The 17,840-nt window shown below is 44.8% G+C and overlaps 1 protein-coding gene across 4 annotated transcripts in view; it reads left to right on the top strand.

Annotated features, from left to right (window-relative positions):
• Positions 1-17,840, top strand: part of SUSD1 (sushi domain containing 1) — a 112,548-nt gene that overhangs the window by 11,865 nt on the left and 82,843 nt on the right. For all 4 annotated transcript variants that reach the window (XM_036022051.1, XM_036022050.1, XM_036022053.1 and 1 more), the window contains exons 2-5: positions 538-651; positions 4,383-4,538; positions 12,737-12,889; positions 13,531-13,710. In XM_036022051.1, coding sequence (XP_035877944.1) covers positions 538-651; positions 4,383-4,538; positions 12,737-12,889; positions 13,531-13,710 — 603 coding nt within the window. The remainder of the gene's footprint in view (positions 1-537; positions 652-4,382; positions 4,539-12,736; positions 12,890-13,530; positions 13,711-17,840) is intronic.

Genomic DNA, 17,840 nt, shown 5'->3' with positions numbered 1-17,840 from the left:
ACATTGACATGGCTGATAGGGGAATATACAGGTGTTAGGGGAGCACAGAGGAAGATACATTTAATTTTCTTCAAGAACGGACAAACGGGGAAGGCGTCAGGGAGAAGATGATGTTTAAATTGGGTCTTGAAATCGGAATAGGTGCTAGCTGGTCGGAGGTGGAGGGAGAGGCACTCTGACTGAGGGGAACATCGTGACCATGGCGTGCAGTATGAGTGAGCAGCACATATGGGGAAGACTAGGTGGCCCCCTGGCCAGAGAACGCCGCGTGTGGTTCGGACTTGGGAACAACGAAGCTGGAGGAGTTAGCCTCAAGTCAGACTGCTAAGAGCCTTGGTTGCCAGGTAGAGGAACCTGCCCTTGACTTTGTTCACAATGAGCAGTCATTGTAGGGCTTCAAGGATGGAATCAGATCCTTCTCAATGTTGGTATTTAAATTTTGGTTCTCCATTATACATGTTTACTACCCAAAATGTGACTTGTCTGGAGGAGGTGACTGACATTCTCTTTCCCCGGTATGTACAATTTGCGATTCAGGTGTAGACATCTGCGCCACTTGCCATGAGCATGCCACCTGCAAGCAACGGGAAGGGAAGAAGATGTGCATTTGCAAGTACGGATTTGTGGGCAACGGGAGGACTCAGTGTGTCGGTGAGTTCCGAATCCTGCCTTGCGTGACGAAGTTGAACAAACCAAGAAACAAGATTCTCTAGCGTTTAAGACTCAATGTCCTTGGGGAGAAAACATTGGGTTTTTTCCCACCTGTTTTTATTAGAAGAAGTTTTGTCAATTTATAATAAGTGTTTGTTTTAGTATTTGGACATATCCTGTCTCTAGTGTTTCCAAGGAAGTATCCCTTTTGTTAGAGGTCATTGAACTTGAATCTCTGAAGATTCTGTGGTCTAACACAGATGTGAAATCTAATTCGTCTTCAGCTGAACTGAGCGACTCAAGTCAATATTGAGTTTCTTAATTTCTCTGGTTGTTTGGATATAAAGCTACTTATATTAAAGTATCATGAGTACGGTTTGATTCCCAGTCAGGGTACATGCCTGGGTTGTGGGCCAGGTCCCCAGTAGGGGGTGCTCAAGAGGCAACCACACATTGATGTTTCTCTCCCTCCTCTTTCTCCCTCCCTTTCCTTCTCTCTAGAAATAAATAAGTAAAAATCTTTCAAGATAAAGTATCATTAGTAAAAACAAGACACAATTGCCACACTTTTTGGCTAACTGATGAAACACTGTTGCTTTGAGTCTTATGTCAGCTAGAATCCATCCTCCAAATTTTTTTTTGTGGTTGTGACCTTTTGGAGTCTTGGGTGACTTAAAAAATATAAAGACCTTTAGACCAGAAGCATCTGAGGTCATTTTTTGCCTCCTACTATCTACCATGCATGAGAGTCAGACAATATCCAGGTTCAAGCCCAATCCAGAAAGAGGGAGAGTTTCACAGCAACTTTGTAATAATGAATGCTACTGTAATAACCGGTTCCTCCCAGCGACCTTGCTATGTGCAGTAAACACATTGATAGTGTTGCCTTGAGGTTTGGACTGACAGTGTACATAACTTTGTTGCGATATTTTTTTTCACTCCTCACCCAAGGATATGTTTATTGATTTGAAAGAGAGAGAGAGAAACAGAGAGAAACATTGATATGAGAGAGAAGCATCAATCAGTTGCCTCTTGTGCACTCCTTTTGGTGTACGGGAGATGCTCCAACCAATTGAGCCCCCTGTCCAGGGCTCTCGTGATATCTTTGTGTTTTTTTGTCTTTCTTAAACAACAACAACAACAACAACAAAACACCACCAACAAGAGCTCAGTTTTGAATTCAAAAAGCCATATTCTACTTCACAGATACAAGTTTTCACAGTCACATACTGTTGCCAATTCCTGCAGGCTGAACTTGTGCCTTCTTTGAGTCTCTCTCTAGGATTCTGCCCATGACAGATGTGGCTGCCCAGAACTGAAGGTTCCTGAGGGAAATTCTTTCGTCCCCCTCCCCCACCGATTGCTAGCAGGGGCTTGGCAATGCCATTGGAGCTGCGGACCAAGGATAATCCGCAAGGATAATCCATCCTTTCCTCCTCTCTCCCCAAATGAGGTCCTCCTCCCAGGAAAACTCCCTGCCCCCTTGATTGCTTTTTGACTTCTGAACAATACAGACTTCTCCCAGTGGAAGGAGGGGGCTTTATGAGTTTCTGTGCTGCTTGCTTCCAAACACTAGACACTGTGCTTTCAAGTACGTGGCCCACTGACACCATGCCACAGGTCACAGGTGAGGTTACACCTGTGCCAGAGGTGCTATGATGTGGCATTATGCCAAGGGACCTAACAATTAGAGAATCTGCTACAAGCCCTTCTGGTGAAGTCTGCAATGGTGGAGGAGAGACATGCCTCAGAGACAATGGGAGAGATGGTGAAGGACAGGAATGACCCATGTTGGGGGCAGCCGGACTTGTGTCTGAACCCCATGCGGCGCTCAGTCAGCTGGGCTGGATGCTTGGCCCGGCTCTGGCTGTGGCTCCTCTGTCTCTCTAAGTGCTCGGGCAGGCCTCACTACAGGCAGTTTTAATGATGAATCACAGTCCATGTTCCATTAAATTTTAACAAAGGTAATATAAGAAAAATGAAAGAAAAAACCGACATCAGATTTTTTTGGGGGGGGGTACTTTTTATTTTCAAGGATATGTTTATTTATTTTTTTTCAGAGAGAGAAGAAGGGAGAGGAGAGAAACATCAGTGTACATCGATTGGTTGTCTCCCATACACACCCCGACCAGGGATTGAACCCACAGCCTTTTGGTGTACAGGACGGTTATCCAACCTCCTGAGCCACCAGCCAGGGCTTGGGGGCATACTTTCCAGTTAGCAGGAATTGAGCTATTGTGAGAGGCAACAGGATGGCTTTGAGGAACCAATGCTGTGATCAATCACTAAATAACAAAGAAACAGAAAAACTGCAGTTCATAAGTTAATGGTTCCACCCCCACCCCATAAAACAAAAACTTCAGACCACTACCTGGATGGATCAGCTCTAAAAAGATGCATAAGAAATTGATCACAGGAATTTCCTCTGATGGTAGAGGCTAGGGAAGAATTCGGCCACTACCTGTTTTTGTAAATAGAGTTTTATTAGACTGTGACATTGCTCTTTAAAAAGAAAAAAGATTTTATTTTATTTATTTATCTTTTAAAATTGAATTTAATTAACTTCCTTTTTTAAAAGATTTTATTTATTTATTTTTAGAGAGGGAAGGGAGGGAGAAAGAGAGAGAGAGAAACATCAATATGCGGTTGCTGGGGGCCGTGGCCTACAACCCAGGCATGTGCCCTGACTGGGAATCGAACCTGTAACACTTTGGTTCACAGCCCGCACTCAATCCACTGAGCTATGCCAGCCAGGGCTGAAAAAAGATTTTATTTACTTATTTCTAGAGAGAGGGGAAGGAAGGGAGAAAGAGAGGGAAATATCAGTGTGTGGTTGCCTCTCAAGTGCCCCCTACTGGGACCAGGCCCACAACCCAGGCATGTGCCCTGACCGGGAATTGAACCAGTGACCCTTTGGTTTGTGTGTCGGCAGTCAATCACTGAGCCACACCAGCCAGGGCAGCGTTGCTCTTTTTAAAATCTATTGACTGTGGCTGTTTGGGGCTGCAAAAGCCCATTCAAGCTGTGATAACCAGAGACCTATGGCCATTTACAGCAAAAGTTTGCGGCCAGAGGACAGAGAAGGGAAGGAGGTTTACTTTAATTTTGCATCTCTATCCAATTATTGAATTAAAAACACTCGGGGCAGGCTTCTGTGGACTCGCCAAGCAGCCCGTATTCCAGTTCCGCCTCGCTGGGTGACTCATGTCGTTCACGTGGGCCATTGGGGAGCTGTTCCTGCCACCGTGTCAGCCCCGCTCCGGAATGAGGCTTAGGCGCTAATGCCATTGTGTTTCCCGGTAACCCAGAAGTAGCAATTTTCCCAGTTAATCACGACCTGTAACGCCATCCTCCCCTGGCTTTCATGAAAAAAAAAAAAAAAGCAAGAGCGATGGCTGAGCCGGAAGAGTGGGATTTGGGCTGGATATGTCCCCCCAGGCCTGTGATAAGCTCTTTCCAAATGTGGGAATGGCCTGCTCCCAGTGTTCAAATAAGTCGGCTTTCCAGGCGGAGGGGCCGGGTTTCCCTTGTGGCGTCACATCCACCGAGCGCGCAGCTCCGAGGGGCGCGTCTCCTGTAGTCCGAGAAGCGTGGGGACGGGGACGGTGACGGGAAACGGGGCTGGGGAAACAGGTCACAGCGTGCTGACTCCAGGGTGCGGGAGAACGGCGGGCGCAAGTCGACCCTGCGTGGGCTGACCCGTCCTGGGCGCCGCCTCCGTGTGTCCGCAGATAAAAACGAGTGCCAGCTGGGGGCCACAGTGGTCTGCGGGAACCACACGTCTTGCCACAACACGCCCGGAGGCTTCTATTGCATCTGCCTCGAAGGATATCGAGCCACGAACAACAACGAGACCTTCATCCCCAACGACGGCACCTTTTGCACAGGTACTCACGAAGGGGGCTGCCGTGGGGGCGACCTGGCGTGGCGGGGCCGCCTGGGGGTGCAGAGAGGGGGCCGGGTTGGGCCGGGCCGGGACAGGGAGTGATGTCACGGAGGGGCACTGCTGTAAGAACATCTATGAGGGAGAATCGGACATGGCCTGAGCATTGGTTACTATTGGAGAGTCATGGTTAATTTCGTTAGATGGGATGTCGATACTGAGGTATTTAGGAGAATATTCTTATTTTGAGGTATATAGGGGTGTTGTTACAAAGCATCCGGTGTTACTGTGTCTGTAAAGTACTTTAAACGGCAAAATGTGAACAACTGTTGAATCTTGAGGGTGTGGGTCTGTGGCGGTTCACTGTAATATTCTCTTCTTTGTTCTGTGTGTTTGATCAGTTTTATAGCAAATAGCAAGAAGGGAGTCTCAGAGATGGTGTGCCCTTTGGAGGCTCCTGTAACATGGTGGGGTGTTTGTTCTTGGGGTGAGTGGCACTCACCAGCTCTGTGCGTACTGCCCACTCAGGTCCCCAGGGCTGGGCACGGTGATGTGGGCCCCAGGGGGTCCGAGAGCCACTCCTGTTAGAGGCGTGGTGGGCTCACCTCCCGCAGGAAATAAGCTGAGTGATGAGTGTAACTTTTCAGACCATAGAAGCTTGAATGGTCAGATTTCTGGGCATATGTTGGTCGACATCAAGGGGTGGGCAAAACCCTCCTGATTTTCAGTGGGCCCTGTACTTTCTGAACTCTACTTACGGCATGCCATGATAATGTAGCTCTTGGTTTTCTTAGAAAATCTTTGAACACTAATGAAGAGGAGAGGCAGGAAGAGACTGCTGATTCTAAGATGCGTTTATACCGGCTTAATGACTCGGCTTAAAAGCCTTGCTATATTTAAAGGTTTTCAGGGAAAAGAGAGGGAGAGGAGAACATGGTCTGTCTTCTTACTCACCAAGACGCTGTGATTCCTTCTCCCTCTTGACCTGCACCACGGTTAAGGCCCCTCCGAGGGTCCGCTTGGTTTATTCCTGGCACGAATGAGCACATTCCTTCCAAGAAGACATTTTATAATATCCTGTTGTTTTAGGCAGCAAATTACTTGCCGTACAATTGCAGAAGGACAATGTTGCAGGATTAAATTAGGAAGTTTTTTTTTAAAGGTACCATTAGAAAAAACCTGACAAGAAGATGATCTGGTGTTCAGTTCATTTCAGTACATATTGCCCATGCCCTTCTAGGCTAGTGGTGCAGACATAGAAGGTGATGCAGGCAGTTAATTTCAGAATGAAGTGGTAGTGATCCTTAGGTCAGCAAAGGGGCTTGCTGGAACCCAGAATCCCCAGGGGCACTTACCTTGGAAGTGGGAAAGGGATCGGGGAACTTTCTGGAGGACGTGATACCTGACATTGTGTTTTCAAGGCTGTGGGAATTTTCTAGGGAAAAAAAACTTTATAACGATGTCACTATAGTTTTCAAGGATGCATTCTACTTTTCAAAAGCTAGGAAGAAGAAAAAAATTTACGCAAGGGTCACACCCTTAGATGTCCGCCTGATAAGAACCAATCTTTCTGGAATAAAATCCTGATCTGGGCCCTGCTTCTATTTATTGTAGTTCTTGTAATTATTTAGTGACCTTTTCTTTAAAAAAAATTGAGATATAATTTACATGCCGTAACATTTACCCTTTTGAAATACACAGTTCAGTGGTTTTCAGTGTATTGTATTCACAAAGTTGAGCAGCGGTCACCGCTATCAAGTGTTACAACATCTCCGTTCCCCCAGGAAGAAGCCCCGTGTCCATTAACGATCATTCATTCTCATGACTCATTCTCATGACTCATTCTCATTCATTCATTCTCTTGAGATCTCCAGCTATCACTTTGTGAAAGCTGAGGGATTACTTTTCTTGATGATACTGAGTTTTTGTTTTTTTCAAAATCACAGTTGCCACAGAAACATCAGCGAACTTTAGCTGGGGCAGAGGCTTAGCAAGTTTTGGGGTATCCGCAGTTAGTCAGCGTTTGCCTGGAACCAAAGGCTATAAATCATAGTTCTTGAATTAGGAGGAATCCAGCGACCTGATGTTCCTCATACTTTGCAGAGTTCAAGTCAAGTTCAGGAGCTGGTTGCACGTAGGCCTCCTTGGATGTCACCAAGGTTAGATGAAGAAGGAGTGCAGGGGTTCTAGGGTGGGGGTTCCTGTTCTGGAGAGCCTGCAGCTGTTCTGGCCCCAGGGCTGCCCCCTGAATGACTCCTGGGGATCGGGGAAACTTCCCCGTGGGCCCCCACCCGAAGGAATAAGCTCTGTGGCCCTTCGGTGTGACAGACAGCGCTTTGACTCGAGCAGACCGAGAGTGGGTGCAGAGAGATGAGACCGCTGTGGAAACGAGGCCCTGGGAAAGAACCTGCCATATCTGTGTCCTGGGGCTCGAGCAAGTGAGAAGCCAGAGGAGAGTGTGGGGGATGCTAATCTGTGGGGGAACTCAGGGGTGCCCCCTCCCTCCCTGAAGGGGCAAGGGGGCCTTCGTGAAGTCCTCTGACATTTTGGGGGCAGAGCTTTGGTACAACGTTTTTGGATTCAAAATTCATGGCCTGAATGCTTAAGATCAGTACATTTGATTGAATGTACATTACAATTGTCTTCAGAAATGCTAGAGACAGAGATACAATTCATTTTAAATTACATAGCCAGAATTTATTATATGGCTGTACTCTGACTCAACTGATTTTCCCAATTGTGAATGTTTCTCTAGGGTTGGGTTGTGTTTGTTTTGTTTTTTTGCGTGTGTTTTCTTTTTTTTTGCTATTGTAAGAGATGCTGTAAGGTACACCTTGCACTTAGAGCCTTACAAATCATGATCTCCTTTTACACATTTCGAAAAGATGGTTTCTGTGTCAAAGGTACACATTTTGGTACATAGTGTCAGACCGTCTTCCAGAAAGTTCATAGCAATATTCTCCCTGACTACTCATTTCACAAGAGTGTGCAATTCTTCACATCCTTGCCAGCACTGGATAATGTTCGTAAATGATGTGAGTCGAACAATCCTGATTTTAAATGGGTATGTGTATTTTCCTCTACTGTGGCTTAGCTGAATTTGGCATTTGAGGAAGGAAGGTGGCAGGAAAAAGATGTACTCTCCAAGTCGTGAAGGATGAAGTTTTGTCTCTTCTCTCTTTGGTGGAGTTGGGAGGATCCAGTTCGTAGGCAGCAATACGGAGAAAAGTTGGCCCTGTGAGCATTTTCAGGAGCTTGAAAGTTCTTGAATGTACTTTTCTTGTCGGGTCCATTCTAAGCCTTCGCATTTTAAAGATTTCTCAAGACCAAGGCTTGTGTTTAATGGGGTATTCACAGCCTAGCCTCTTTTTAAACTTTTGCCTCCTTGGCCCTCCTGTTCCAGTGCCCCATCCCCCAGCTGGACTTTCTGTTTCCGCCTCGGGGCATTCAGATCCAGTGGAACAAGGCAGGTGGCCACGCCCCAGACCCCTGGCAGCATTGCTCATGGCCACGCTTAGGCTCAGGTATGAGGGTGTGGCTTGTGCTCCAGGGAGATAGGAGTCAGCAGAGAGAGACTTGTGCACGTATTAGCTAACATTCCCAGGACCCACGGTCTGCCAGACACAGGTCTAAGTGCTTTCCGCATGTTTTATTTAATCCCCACCAAAAAAAAAAACCTTGCTATAATTAGCTTCATTTTTGTAGAAGTGGTTTAGAAAGGTTAAGGAATGGACATTAGTATATCTAGTAAGTACCTGAATCAGTTCTCAAACCTGGGTCTTCCTGACTTTCAAACCCATGCTGTTCCTTGAAAGGGCTAAATATAGAACACCAGGCCCTTGGGGCCAGGTCAGAGTGTCCTGCTCAGGTTAGCTACTTTCTAGCAAGAAATTGTTCTGGCTGTGTATGAAATTTAATAATTCAATGTATTGAATAGGACACAGGGAATTTCCCCCCTTGACTGGTTAAGTATATTAATAAGGTTGCTGAGAACATTTTTTTCTTCACAATCAACTTGTGTAACCTTGGAGACCCCATGGAATTTACCAGTACATGGAGAAGTTGTTCCTATAAGCTTAATGGGTTTATCCAGCCGAGATGCTAGAATGAGTCAGAAAAGGGACGGTTTGTGAGCATAAGAGGTAGCAGGGAATTGAAAGTCAAAATCATGTCCTACTAGCCCTGGCTGGCGTAGCTCAGTGGATTGAGCTTGGGCTGAGAACCAAAGCATCTCAGGTTCGATTCCCAGTCAGGGCACATGCCTGGGTTGCAGGCCACAGCCCCCAGCAACCGCACATTGATGTTTCTCTCTTTCTCTCTTTCTCCCTCCCTTCCCTCTCTAAAAAAATGAATAAATACAATCTTCTTAAAAAATTATGTCCTACTCACCTCATTGAGACACAATAGAGAGTTCTAGACGTCATTAAGGCAATCCATGATGTCTCTGCCACTCTCTGTGGATGTGGAGTTATCAATTGGATGTTCATGCAATCAGATTGTCATGGGAGAGACAGCAGGAGTAGGGGTCAAGAGCATGGTCTCCAGAGCCAGACACCCAGCTTCCAATCCCAGCATCCCACTACTCACCTTCGTGACCTCAGTCCAACTGCTCCATGCTTCAGTCACTCTATCTGTCAAGCGGGGAGAGTCATAGCACCTGCCTCCCGGGTTATTCTGAAGACTAAATAAGAGAGAAATAATCAGCAATAAACAATGAGGGTTTAGAACAGTGCCTAGTGTGTGCAAGATGCTGTGCAGAAATAGTTATTAACAATCATTATGACAATTGTTTTATCAGGGTATTGAATGAGAGAACACACAGCAAACTGATATGGACTGTAGGGACCCATGCAGAGCTGATCAGTATCTAGAAACACTAAGTATTTTCCAGACCACGCTGCTTAGCCACACTTTTTGCCCCATAGTTATTTGTATTGCTCACTTTTAGAATTCTATCAAAAACAAAAACAAAAACAAAAACAAAAACCCAACAACACTGGTTTCCACTGTCTTTTGAGGAGTCTGGAGCAGGTGGACAGGCTGTGTCAAAGCTACACATATGTATTTTACAAATCCTTCAGTGAGATAAAGCTTTTATCAAGATTTTTATAAGGATGGATCAAATCTAGAAACAGATGTATTCTGCTATGTTGAAAGCATCTCTGAAGTTTGTCCTAGGTTGAGATCGGATTTATTTTCCGCTATTTTTCTTCTATGCATCCTTTCTTAACAATTGCCAAAAGCATCGTGATTTTATTGTCAGCAATGGTGTAACCCTCGGTTTTGCTGGTTTCATGTCTCAACTCTCTTCCTTGTGTTTGATTACGTCTCCCTGTTGCTGTCCTTCATTCTGGTGTTTTTCACCGGCTGCAGTGTTTCCTCGAAAACCTTTTTCAGCAGGGAAATGTCAGCGGTGAGAGTTCCGAGACCGTTCATGTTCTGAAAGGTCATTCCTTTGTTTACACAGAGCACGATGTTTTGCTCCCTTTTCCTTAGAACTCTGCCTGCATCCCTCCCCTGCCGCCTGGCTGCCTGCGTGTCAGGCTGTAAGCCCAGGGCAGGCACGTTCTCTTTACCTCCTCGACGGCCACCCCTTTCTCTCAGGAGCTTTATAGAAGTCACCCTTATTCCACAAAGTTCAGGATGACTTCCACTTTTCTTTTCTTTTTTTTTTTAAGATTTATCTATTTATTTTTAGAGAGGAAAGAGAGGAAGAAAGAGAGAGGGAAACATCAACGTGTGGGTGCTGGGGGGCTGTGGCCTGCAACGCAGGCATGTGCCCTGACTGGGAATCGAACCTGCGACGCTTTGGTTCGCAGCCTGAGCTCAATGCACTGAGCTACGCCAGCCAGGGCTCACTTTTCAGTATTCATGCCTGTCAGTTGTAAAGGCTATTTGGATTTGAACTCATAAGCTGAGGAGTTTTTTAAATATTAATTGTTGTACATTTACTCTACTCTCTTCTGAGGTTCCTCTGAAATGAATACGGAGGGTTGCCAAGTGGAATGAGGATGGGACGAAAGAATGTAGTTTAAAAAGTATACGTTTTATACTCTAAAATGGATATTGAGTGTTTTGGATTGGTCCTCATATCATTTTTTTTTAACTATATTCTGTCTCATGTCATTTCTTTTTCTATGTGTTTTTGGAGAATTCCTCAAGTTGGAATCTGCATGTTTCTTTTTTGGCATTTGGTCGATTATTATCGGTCCTGTTATTCAGTGTCTCTGTTGATGGAGTTTTTATTTTTGGCATTCATACATTGTTTTTCATGTAAAAGACCTCTTGTTTTTTAACTAATAGTTTTCTCTTAATCTTGTTTGGGCGTCTGTGTCTTTTTATATGTCAAAACTGTCTTAATTAGCTCTGGCTGGTATGGCTCAGTGGATTGAGTGCTGCCCTGAGAACTGAAGGATCACCCACCCGATTCTCAGACGGGGCAGATGCCTGGGTTGCGGGCCAGGTCTCCGACTGGGGGCACCCGAGAGGCAACTGATGCATTGATGTTTCTCTTCCACTTCTTTCTCCCTCACTTCCCCCTTCTCTAAAAATGAATAAAATAATCTTTTAGAAACTGTCTTAATTATCTATTACTACTTGACTCTACTCTCCCCCCACCCCTGCCTTCTTACATTTAGTGGCTTAAAACAACAATCATTTGTCACAATTCCATGGCTCGGTAGCTTTGTCATCTGTGCGGATACATCCAGCTGGGGCTGGGCGGGGCTGGGAGGTAAGAGAAGGCCTCTCCCACATGTCTAGGGCCCCGATGCAGATGATCAGCCAGGCACCTGAGTTCCCCTCCACGTGACCTCTCTCTTCACGTGGAGTCTCATCTTTTAGGGCCTCCCTGCCAAGTCCAATGGCCTGGATTTCTTTACAGCATAGCCACTGGCGTCTAAGAGAGGGAAAGAGGAATCTTCCAGATGTCTTCAAAGTTAGGTCCAGAGCAGACACGGTGTTACTGCTGCCCCATTCTATTGGCCAGAGCAAGTCCCAAAGCCAGCCCAAGGGGAGCAGGGATGGATTCCACTCTTGACAGGAGGAGTGGCATGCCAGAAAGGGAGAGGAAGAATTGTTGCCAGACATCTTTGAAGACAGTCTCCCACAACGAGTTCCCCAAAGTTAGCTGTACTGCAAGGGCAGGTTAATCAGAATTGGCAGCTTGTGTGGGCTCCTTCTGCAATTGAGTGAATTATCAAAGATCAGTGATTGATGAGGTTTTCATTGGTCCAAGACCAAAAACAGAACAAAACAAAAAAACCCTCCAAAACAAAAAAAAAGAAAAAGGACAAAACAGTGAATTTCAATAAAATTACATTAAACAAATTTAAGAGAATTCCGAGATCATCTTCTTCCTTCTTTTATGAAATTATGGTGTTAGTAATTTTTCTGGAAAAAAAAGTTTTTATCTGGCAAAATAGGATACTGGCCACCTTTGGCAGCCCTATCAAGTCCTGGGACACACCCCACTTCACTTAAGGTACTTTTATTCTCCCCGTGAAATGGGTGGGGGTGGCTCTGAGTTTTGTTGTCTAAGCCAGTTCGGGGTGGGGGTGAGGGGCTGCTAACTTGCCGAGAGGATTCTTTTTCAGACTCTGAACTAATGTGCGTTTTTCTTGGCCCCAGACCTGCTGCTTCTCATCATTCTCAGTCGAGGGGAAGGGCCTACCAAGCAGCACGTCTTATCCTTCTAGAAGCCTGTTCTAAGCCCTTGTCATCTTGATAAAATTAGTAAGACCCTCCTAAAGGATCCCCTTCCTACCTGTCTTACTCTCCGATGTTCACGGTTGAAAGCATTTTTGACTCTTGTCTAAACTGTTTTGTATGTGGAGTTCTTCAGATATTTTCAGTGTGCGGTTGAGGCCGTCCTTATGTTATAGTAATGGAATTTTTCTAGCATACTTTTTTGGTTCACCTTATTCGGTGTCAGAGGGTTGGTGATGGTGGCTGGTTTTTATAAATCCCCAGAACAAGGTCACAGGTACTCCCTGAGCACCTCTTACTGAAGGATGCACGAGAAGACCCCTTAGGGACTGAAATAAAATTCATGATACAATTGCAAATGAAGGCACCCGTTTGTACGTGCAGACTGAGGATGTGAAAAATGGCCGTCACAATGTCGCATCCCCCCACCCCCACACACCTTTTTCCCCCTTTTCTGTATTTTCTCTCCCTCTTATGTTTGGGACGGGTCTCCAGACATAGATGAGTGTGAGGTTTCCGGCCTGTGCGGGCAAGGAGGACGGTGTGTGAACACCCACGGGAGCTTTGAATGCCACTGTGGGGACGGATACGTGCCAAAGAGCGGGCCCGAGCCCTTCCACCCGACCAGAGACGCCACGTCGTGCACAGGTGGGTTTCTGCCGGAGAGCGCCGCCTGGGACAGCGGGCTGCCGTGGGCGGCCACTGTCTCCCGCACGGAGCCTGTGCCTGTGGGTCTGTGTTGGGGATTCTTAGTTCCTCTGCACATTCATTCCACCTGTGAAATAAGCAAATGACAGCATAATCAAGATAGAAGGGACGATATTAAAAAGCTAAAATTGGTAAACTTGAGGGATTTCTAGCAGTTAATAGATACTCGGATATTAACCGTTACGTGAGCTTGGAAACACAGCTGATCTGGTAAGGGTCAGCTTCTCAAAAGTGACCCTGAAAACTGGAAAGGCATATGTATCTTAAGGGACTTGGCAATGCAGCTTTTTCACTGCATTGGACTAAGCGTCTCTTCAGCTAGTGTAAGTTAGTGAGGGTCGATGGCCAAATTCTTTCAGCTTCGCGCATGTATGCTGCTATTACTGATAGAAAGCCAGAAGACGGAACACAGATAGACGTTGGAAACGTGCCCAGAAGTCATGTGTAAATGAACCCTTCTATTTAAAACATGGCTGGGGCCTGTGTGTGGAGGGAGGGGGAATGGGGCAGGGGGAGAGAGATTCTGAATTTTGAAAATTCATATTCACATGGTAATGAGTTTGACATTAATTTATTTTCAGAAATAGACTGTGGCATCCCTCCCGAGGTCCCAGATGCCTATATCGTAGGCAATTATACTTCCACGCTTGGCAGCCAGGTTCGTTACACTTGCAAAGAAGGATTTTTCGGTGGCCCAGAAGGTACAGTTTCAAGCTGCACAGCCTTGGGCACATGGGAGTCCCCCAGATTAAATTGCCAAGGTGAGTTTTCAAAAGGTTCAGGTTCACAGCTTATACCATGTTGAGATTTTCATGTCTCTTTTAAATTTCTTTTGGGGGTGGTGAATGAATTCAATAAACCCAATAAATTCCCTTTTTTTTTTTCCTAATAGGTTTTCAATTGATTCTTGGGTTTTTCAGGAATAGTGTCCTATCATCTGCAAATAATGATAATTCTATCTTTTGTTTTTCAACACTTATACAAGTTTTCTCTTAATCAATCACTTGGCTCGTGCTTTCCAGAACAAACGTTTAAATAGCAGTGCTGACTTTGAATATTCTCGTCTTATTCCTGACTTTCATGGCAACGGTTTTAGGGTCTCATTATTCATTCATGAACTTGGCTTTTGATGTCATATATATATATATATTTGTATTCTTATGTACACGGACCTAGCACTGTGTGCCTGGTGCTGTTCTCGGCACTTTATATATCAACTCATTCAGTCCCGACGGGGTCCGCACGTGAAAACTGAGGTGTGCAGAAGTTAATTTGTCCAAGGTCATACAAAGAGTGGTGGAGGCGAAATTCGAACTCAGGCATTCTCGTTTCAGAGGTTGTGTTCTTAAGCACAATGGTATACTACTTGTGTTTTTATGATCATGTTGACTTTTGGTTTGTTTTCTCTTTTTGAAATCATGGTGTTGGTAGTTTGGAAAAAAAGTCTTCTTTTAAAAAAATTAAATTTGTGGGGGTGACATTGGTTAACATGGTTATGCAGGTTTCAAGTGTACATTTCTGTGGTACACGACCTGTATATCTTGCATTACGTGCCTGCCATCCAATGTCAAATCATCTTCCGTCAGCATGTATTTGGCTTCCTCTCCCCTTTCCTGCCCCCGTGCTCCTCTGCTCTGGCAGCTGCCACACTGTTGTCTGTGCCTATGAGTTCGTTTAATAGCCTACTGATGAGAGAAATCATGTGCTTCTTAGCTTTTTCCAACTGACTTATTTCACGTAGCATGATATCCTCAAGGTCCAGCCCTGTTGTTGCAAATGGCAGCGTTTCATCTTTTCTTGCGGCTGAGTGGTGTTCCACAGTACCTGTGTGCCACGTCTCCTTTGTCCTGTCCTCTGGGGAGGACACAGTTTGGCTGTTTCCGTGTCTCAGCCATTTGAGTTGTTTTCTGCTTTTGGCTTTCTCTCTCTTCACTTATTACCATGTTTGCTGGTTTTGGGCTCTATCTACATGAACTGAAGGAAGCATTCATTTGTTCTCATTTTACTAGGATTTTTAAAAATTAGAAATGTTATTTTTTATGTGTCTTTTAGGTATGTATTAAAGTGACGATATATATTTTTCTCCTTTTAAGCAGTCATATGAGGAGTTATATTATTAGATTTCTTAAGTGATCAATAGTAGCTGCTGGAATGGATTCTTCTGGGGATTTTTGTGTTTTATTTTTTAATGTAGATTATATTTGTTAAATTTTACTTAGAATTTTCATATTGATATTCATAAATGGGATTGGTCTATTTTCTATTCTTTGTCATCTATATGGGTTTGGTATTAATGTTTTTCTGAATTAAAAAAATGTGAGAGAATTTCTTTTCCTTTTCTCTAAAATAATATAAATAGAATTTTAAAAGATTTGGGAGATTTCATCTGGAAAACTACCTGGATGTGGTACTTTTGGAGAGGTAGACAAAAAATTTTTTAAAATTTATAAATTCTATACTTAATGGGCTATTTAAGTTTTGTAATCCTTTTTGGTATCCATTTTGATAATTTATATATTCTTAAAAATCATCTATTTCATCCAGATTTTTAAATTTACTTGTAGAGAGAAATATAAAGCACTCACACTTTTAATTTTTCTGAAGTTCTATTTATTTATAATTATGTATACTAGTGAAATATTGGAAATAATCTCAAATGTTTATCAGTAGGAGATTGGTTAAATAAATTATGATACATACACAAAATGGAATATTATATAGTCAGTAAAAGTTATGTTGAAAAAGAATATTTCTTGACACAGGTAAGTATTAATAGTATATTGCTGAGTTGAAACTATGAATAATGTCATCCTACTTTTGAAGTAGTTCAGGGAGGCTTATGAAGATGTGTAGAAAGCTGGGCACCAAAATGTTAACAGTGGTCATTTGCACTGGGAGGGGGTCCTGGAAGGTTGTTATATTTTATATACTTTCTGTATAGAAGGAGTTTTTAACATATAACAAAGCTGTTTCCATTTTTTGAACAAAGGAAAAAAACTCAGTTTTCATTGAATTTATTGTATATCTAAGAAACCTCAGTGATGCGCTTGGCTGAGTTAATCCCTTTGCTATTCTGATTTATGACTTCCAACTCTAAACACATTTTAATAGCTAAGTACTGTCCCGTGGGTTAAGAAATTCTGAAAGTATATTTTAGTTCTAACATTATCTTTCAGTGGATCAATTAAAATTCAGAACTTAGCAAATGTGTCGTAACGCACATCAGAGAACTCCCTAAGGATTTACATAGGAAACCCCATATAAGACAGGTTGTATTACTTGGAAAGTTGGGTTTCCCTCTGGATTCCTGGACTGAGCATGGAGAAGGTTAGGGAGCACATGCTATGCCCCCCAGAGACCTGCTGTTTTGAAGACCTTCACTTCTCTCTTCCCTCCTCTAACAACTGCTCTCTGCCTGCTGACACCCTCCTCCGCCTCCCGCGTGTCACCACGTGGCCACTTCTTCTCAGGGCTGTGCCTGCTCCTCTCAGAAGCACACCCCTTCTTATTTATCCTTCAGTCTTCTTTGGGCCTCCAGAATCTGGGCTGTGTGCCAGCCAGCACTGTATTTTTAGCTCAGAGTTATAAAGCCACAGGAACTGGGAATTCCACTAAGAACACAAGCAAACTGTGAACTCGAATGCTGCGGAGGGCCAGGTACTTGTGAAGCGAGCAGCTGTGCGTTTCAGATGGTGGCGCGCGTGTCCTAGGATGGACTTGCCCGCCGGAGGAGGTGCCGTTCGTGTTCTTCCAGTCCCTGTGTCCTTGGTGGCTCTGCTGGGGGCCTGTGACATGGGCGCCCCAACTCCGTGGGCCTCAGAGCTGGAAGCGGGGCTGAAAGGCTGCTGCGGTCCCCTCTTCCCACGTAGGTAGGACTTGGCAGAAACGTCAGCCACACATTTCCATGAACCCTCCGGAAAAGATAGTGTCTCTACCTTGCATTTCCTATGATCTTGGTATTGTTATTATTGTTTTTTTTTTTTAATTTTCACAAAAGATACGAGTTGTAAGTTTTAAAAAATTCAGCCAAGCCAGGAGCAAGGTGAGGGAATCCCTTGAAGTGTGTTATTGTCAACAACTAACTCGGAGTCTGGGTGTCATGTTGTGTAAGGCAGATCCTGTGACTGGGAAAGCCTGGAGTCTGGGAGGAGAGAAAAGGCAGCCACACCACCATCACAGGAGGGGGAGCACCAACGTTTATGGGAGAAGAGGGGCAAAGGCTGAGAGAGTTCCGACAGGGACATGGGGTGGTCCCCTGGAAGAGGGGGTGTTTGCCTCCTGGGTAAGAGTCCAGTGAGGAGGAGCGGTTTGCAGTGTGGGCACACCAGGGGGACAATTCTAGGAGCTTCTATTAACCAGATATGCTCTCCTGCCTTGTGAGGCTATAACTTCCTTTCCAGCTGGGGCTTCTTATCAGCAGTGCGTCTGGTACGACCAGTCCCTACCAGAGTCCACCTGGACACCTGCGGCCTCTGTCCCATTCTCCACACAGCAGCCAGAACGAACCTCTGGGAACATAAATTGGATTATCCTCTCTCCTTGCTTAAAACCCATCTAAAAACAGTGAAATGGCTCCTAACTGTGGCCATGGGAGCCAACAGGGGTTTGGCCTTTCTGGCTTCTCCACAGGTTTCGTGGGAGATCCCATCACTCCCACCGACACGTCGAGCTCTTCCTAGCTGCAGGGCCTCCACTCGTGATTCTTCCTTTGCTTGAAGAGGAAGAATCCAACCCACTTGAACACTGATTTATTGTGGTCAAATGCACCCAATATAAAACTGTAGCTAGTTAGGAGCGTGCAGTTCAGTGGCATTAAGGACATTCATAGTGTTGGGCAGCCATGGCCGGTACCCACTTTCAGAATGTTTGTGTCACCCTAAACAAAACTCTG

This window comes from Phyllostomus discolor, chromosome 3, assembly GCF_004126475.2.
Source record: "Phyllostomus discolor isolate MPI-MPIP mPhyDis1 chromosome 3, mPhyDis1.pri.v3, whole genome shotgun sequence".
Classification (NCBI taxonomy): domain Eukaryota; kingdom Metazoa; phylum Chordata; class Mammalia; order Chiroptera; family Phyllostomidae; genus Phyllostomus; species Phyllostomus discolor.
Note: the sequence above shows the minus strand (reverse complement) of the source record. Positions and strands in the feature narration are given on the sequence as shown.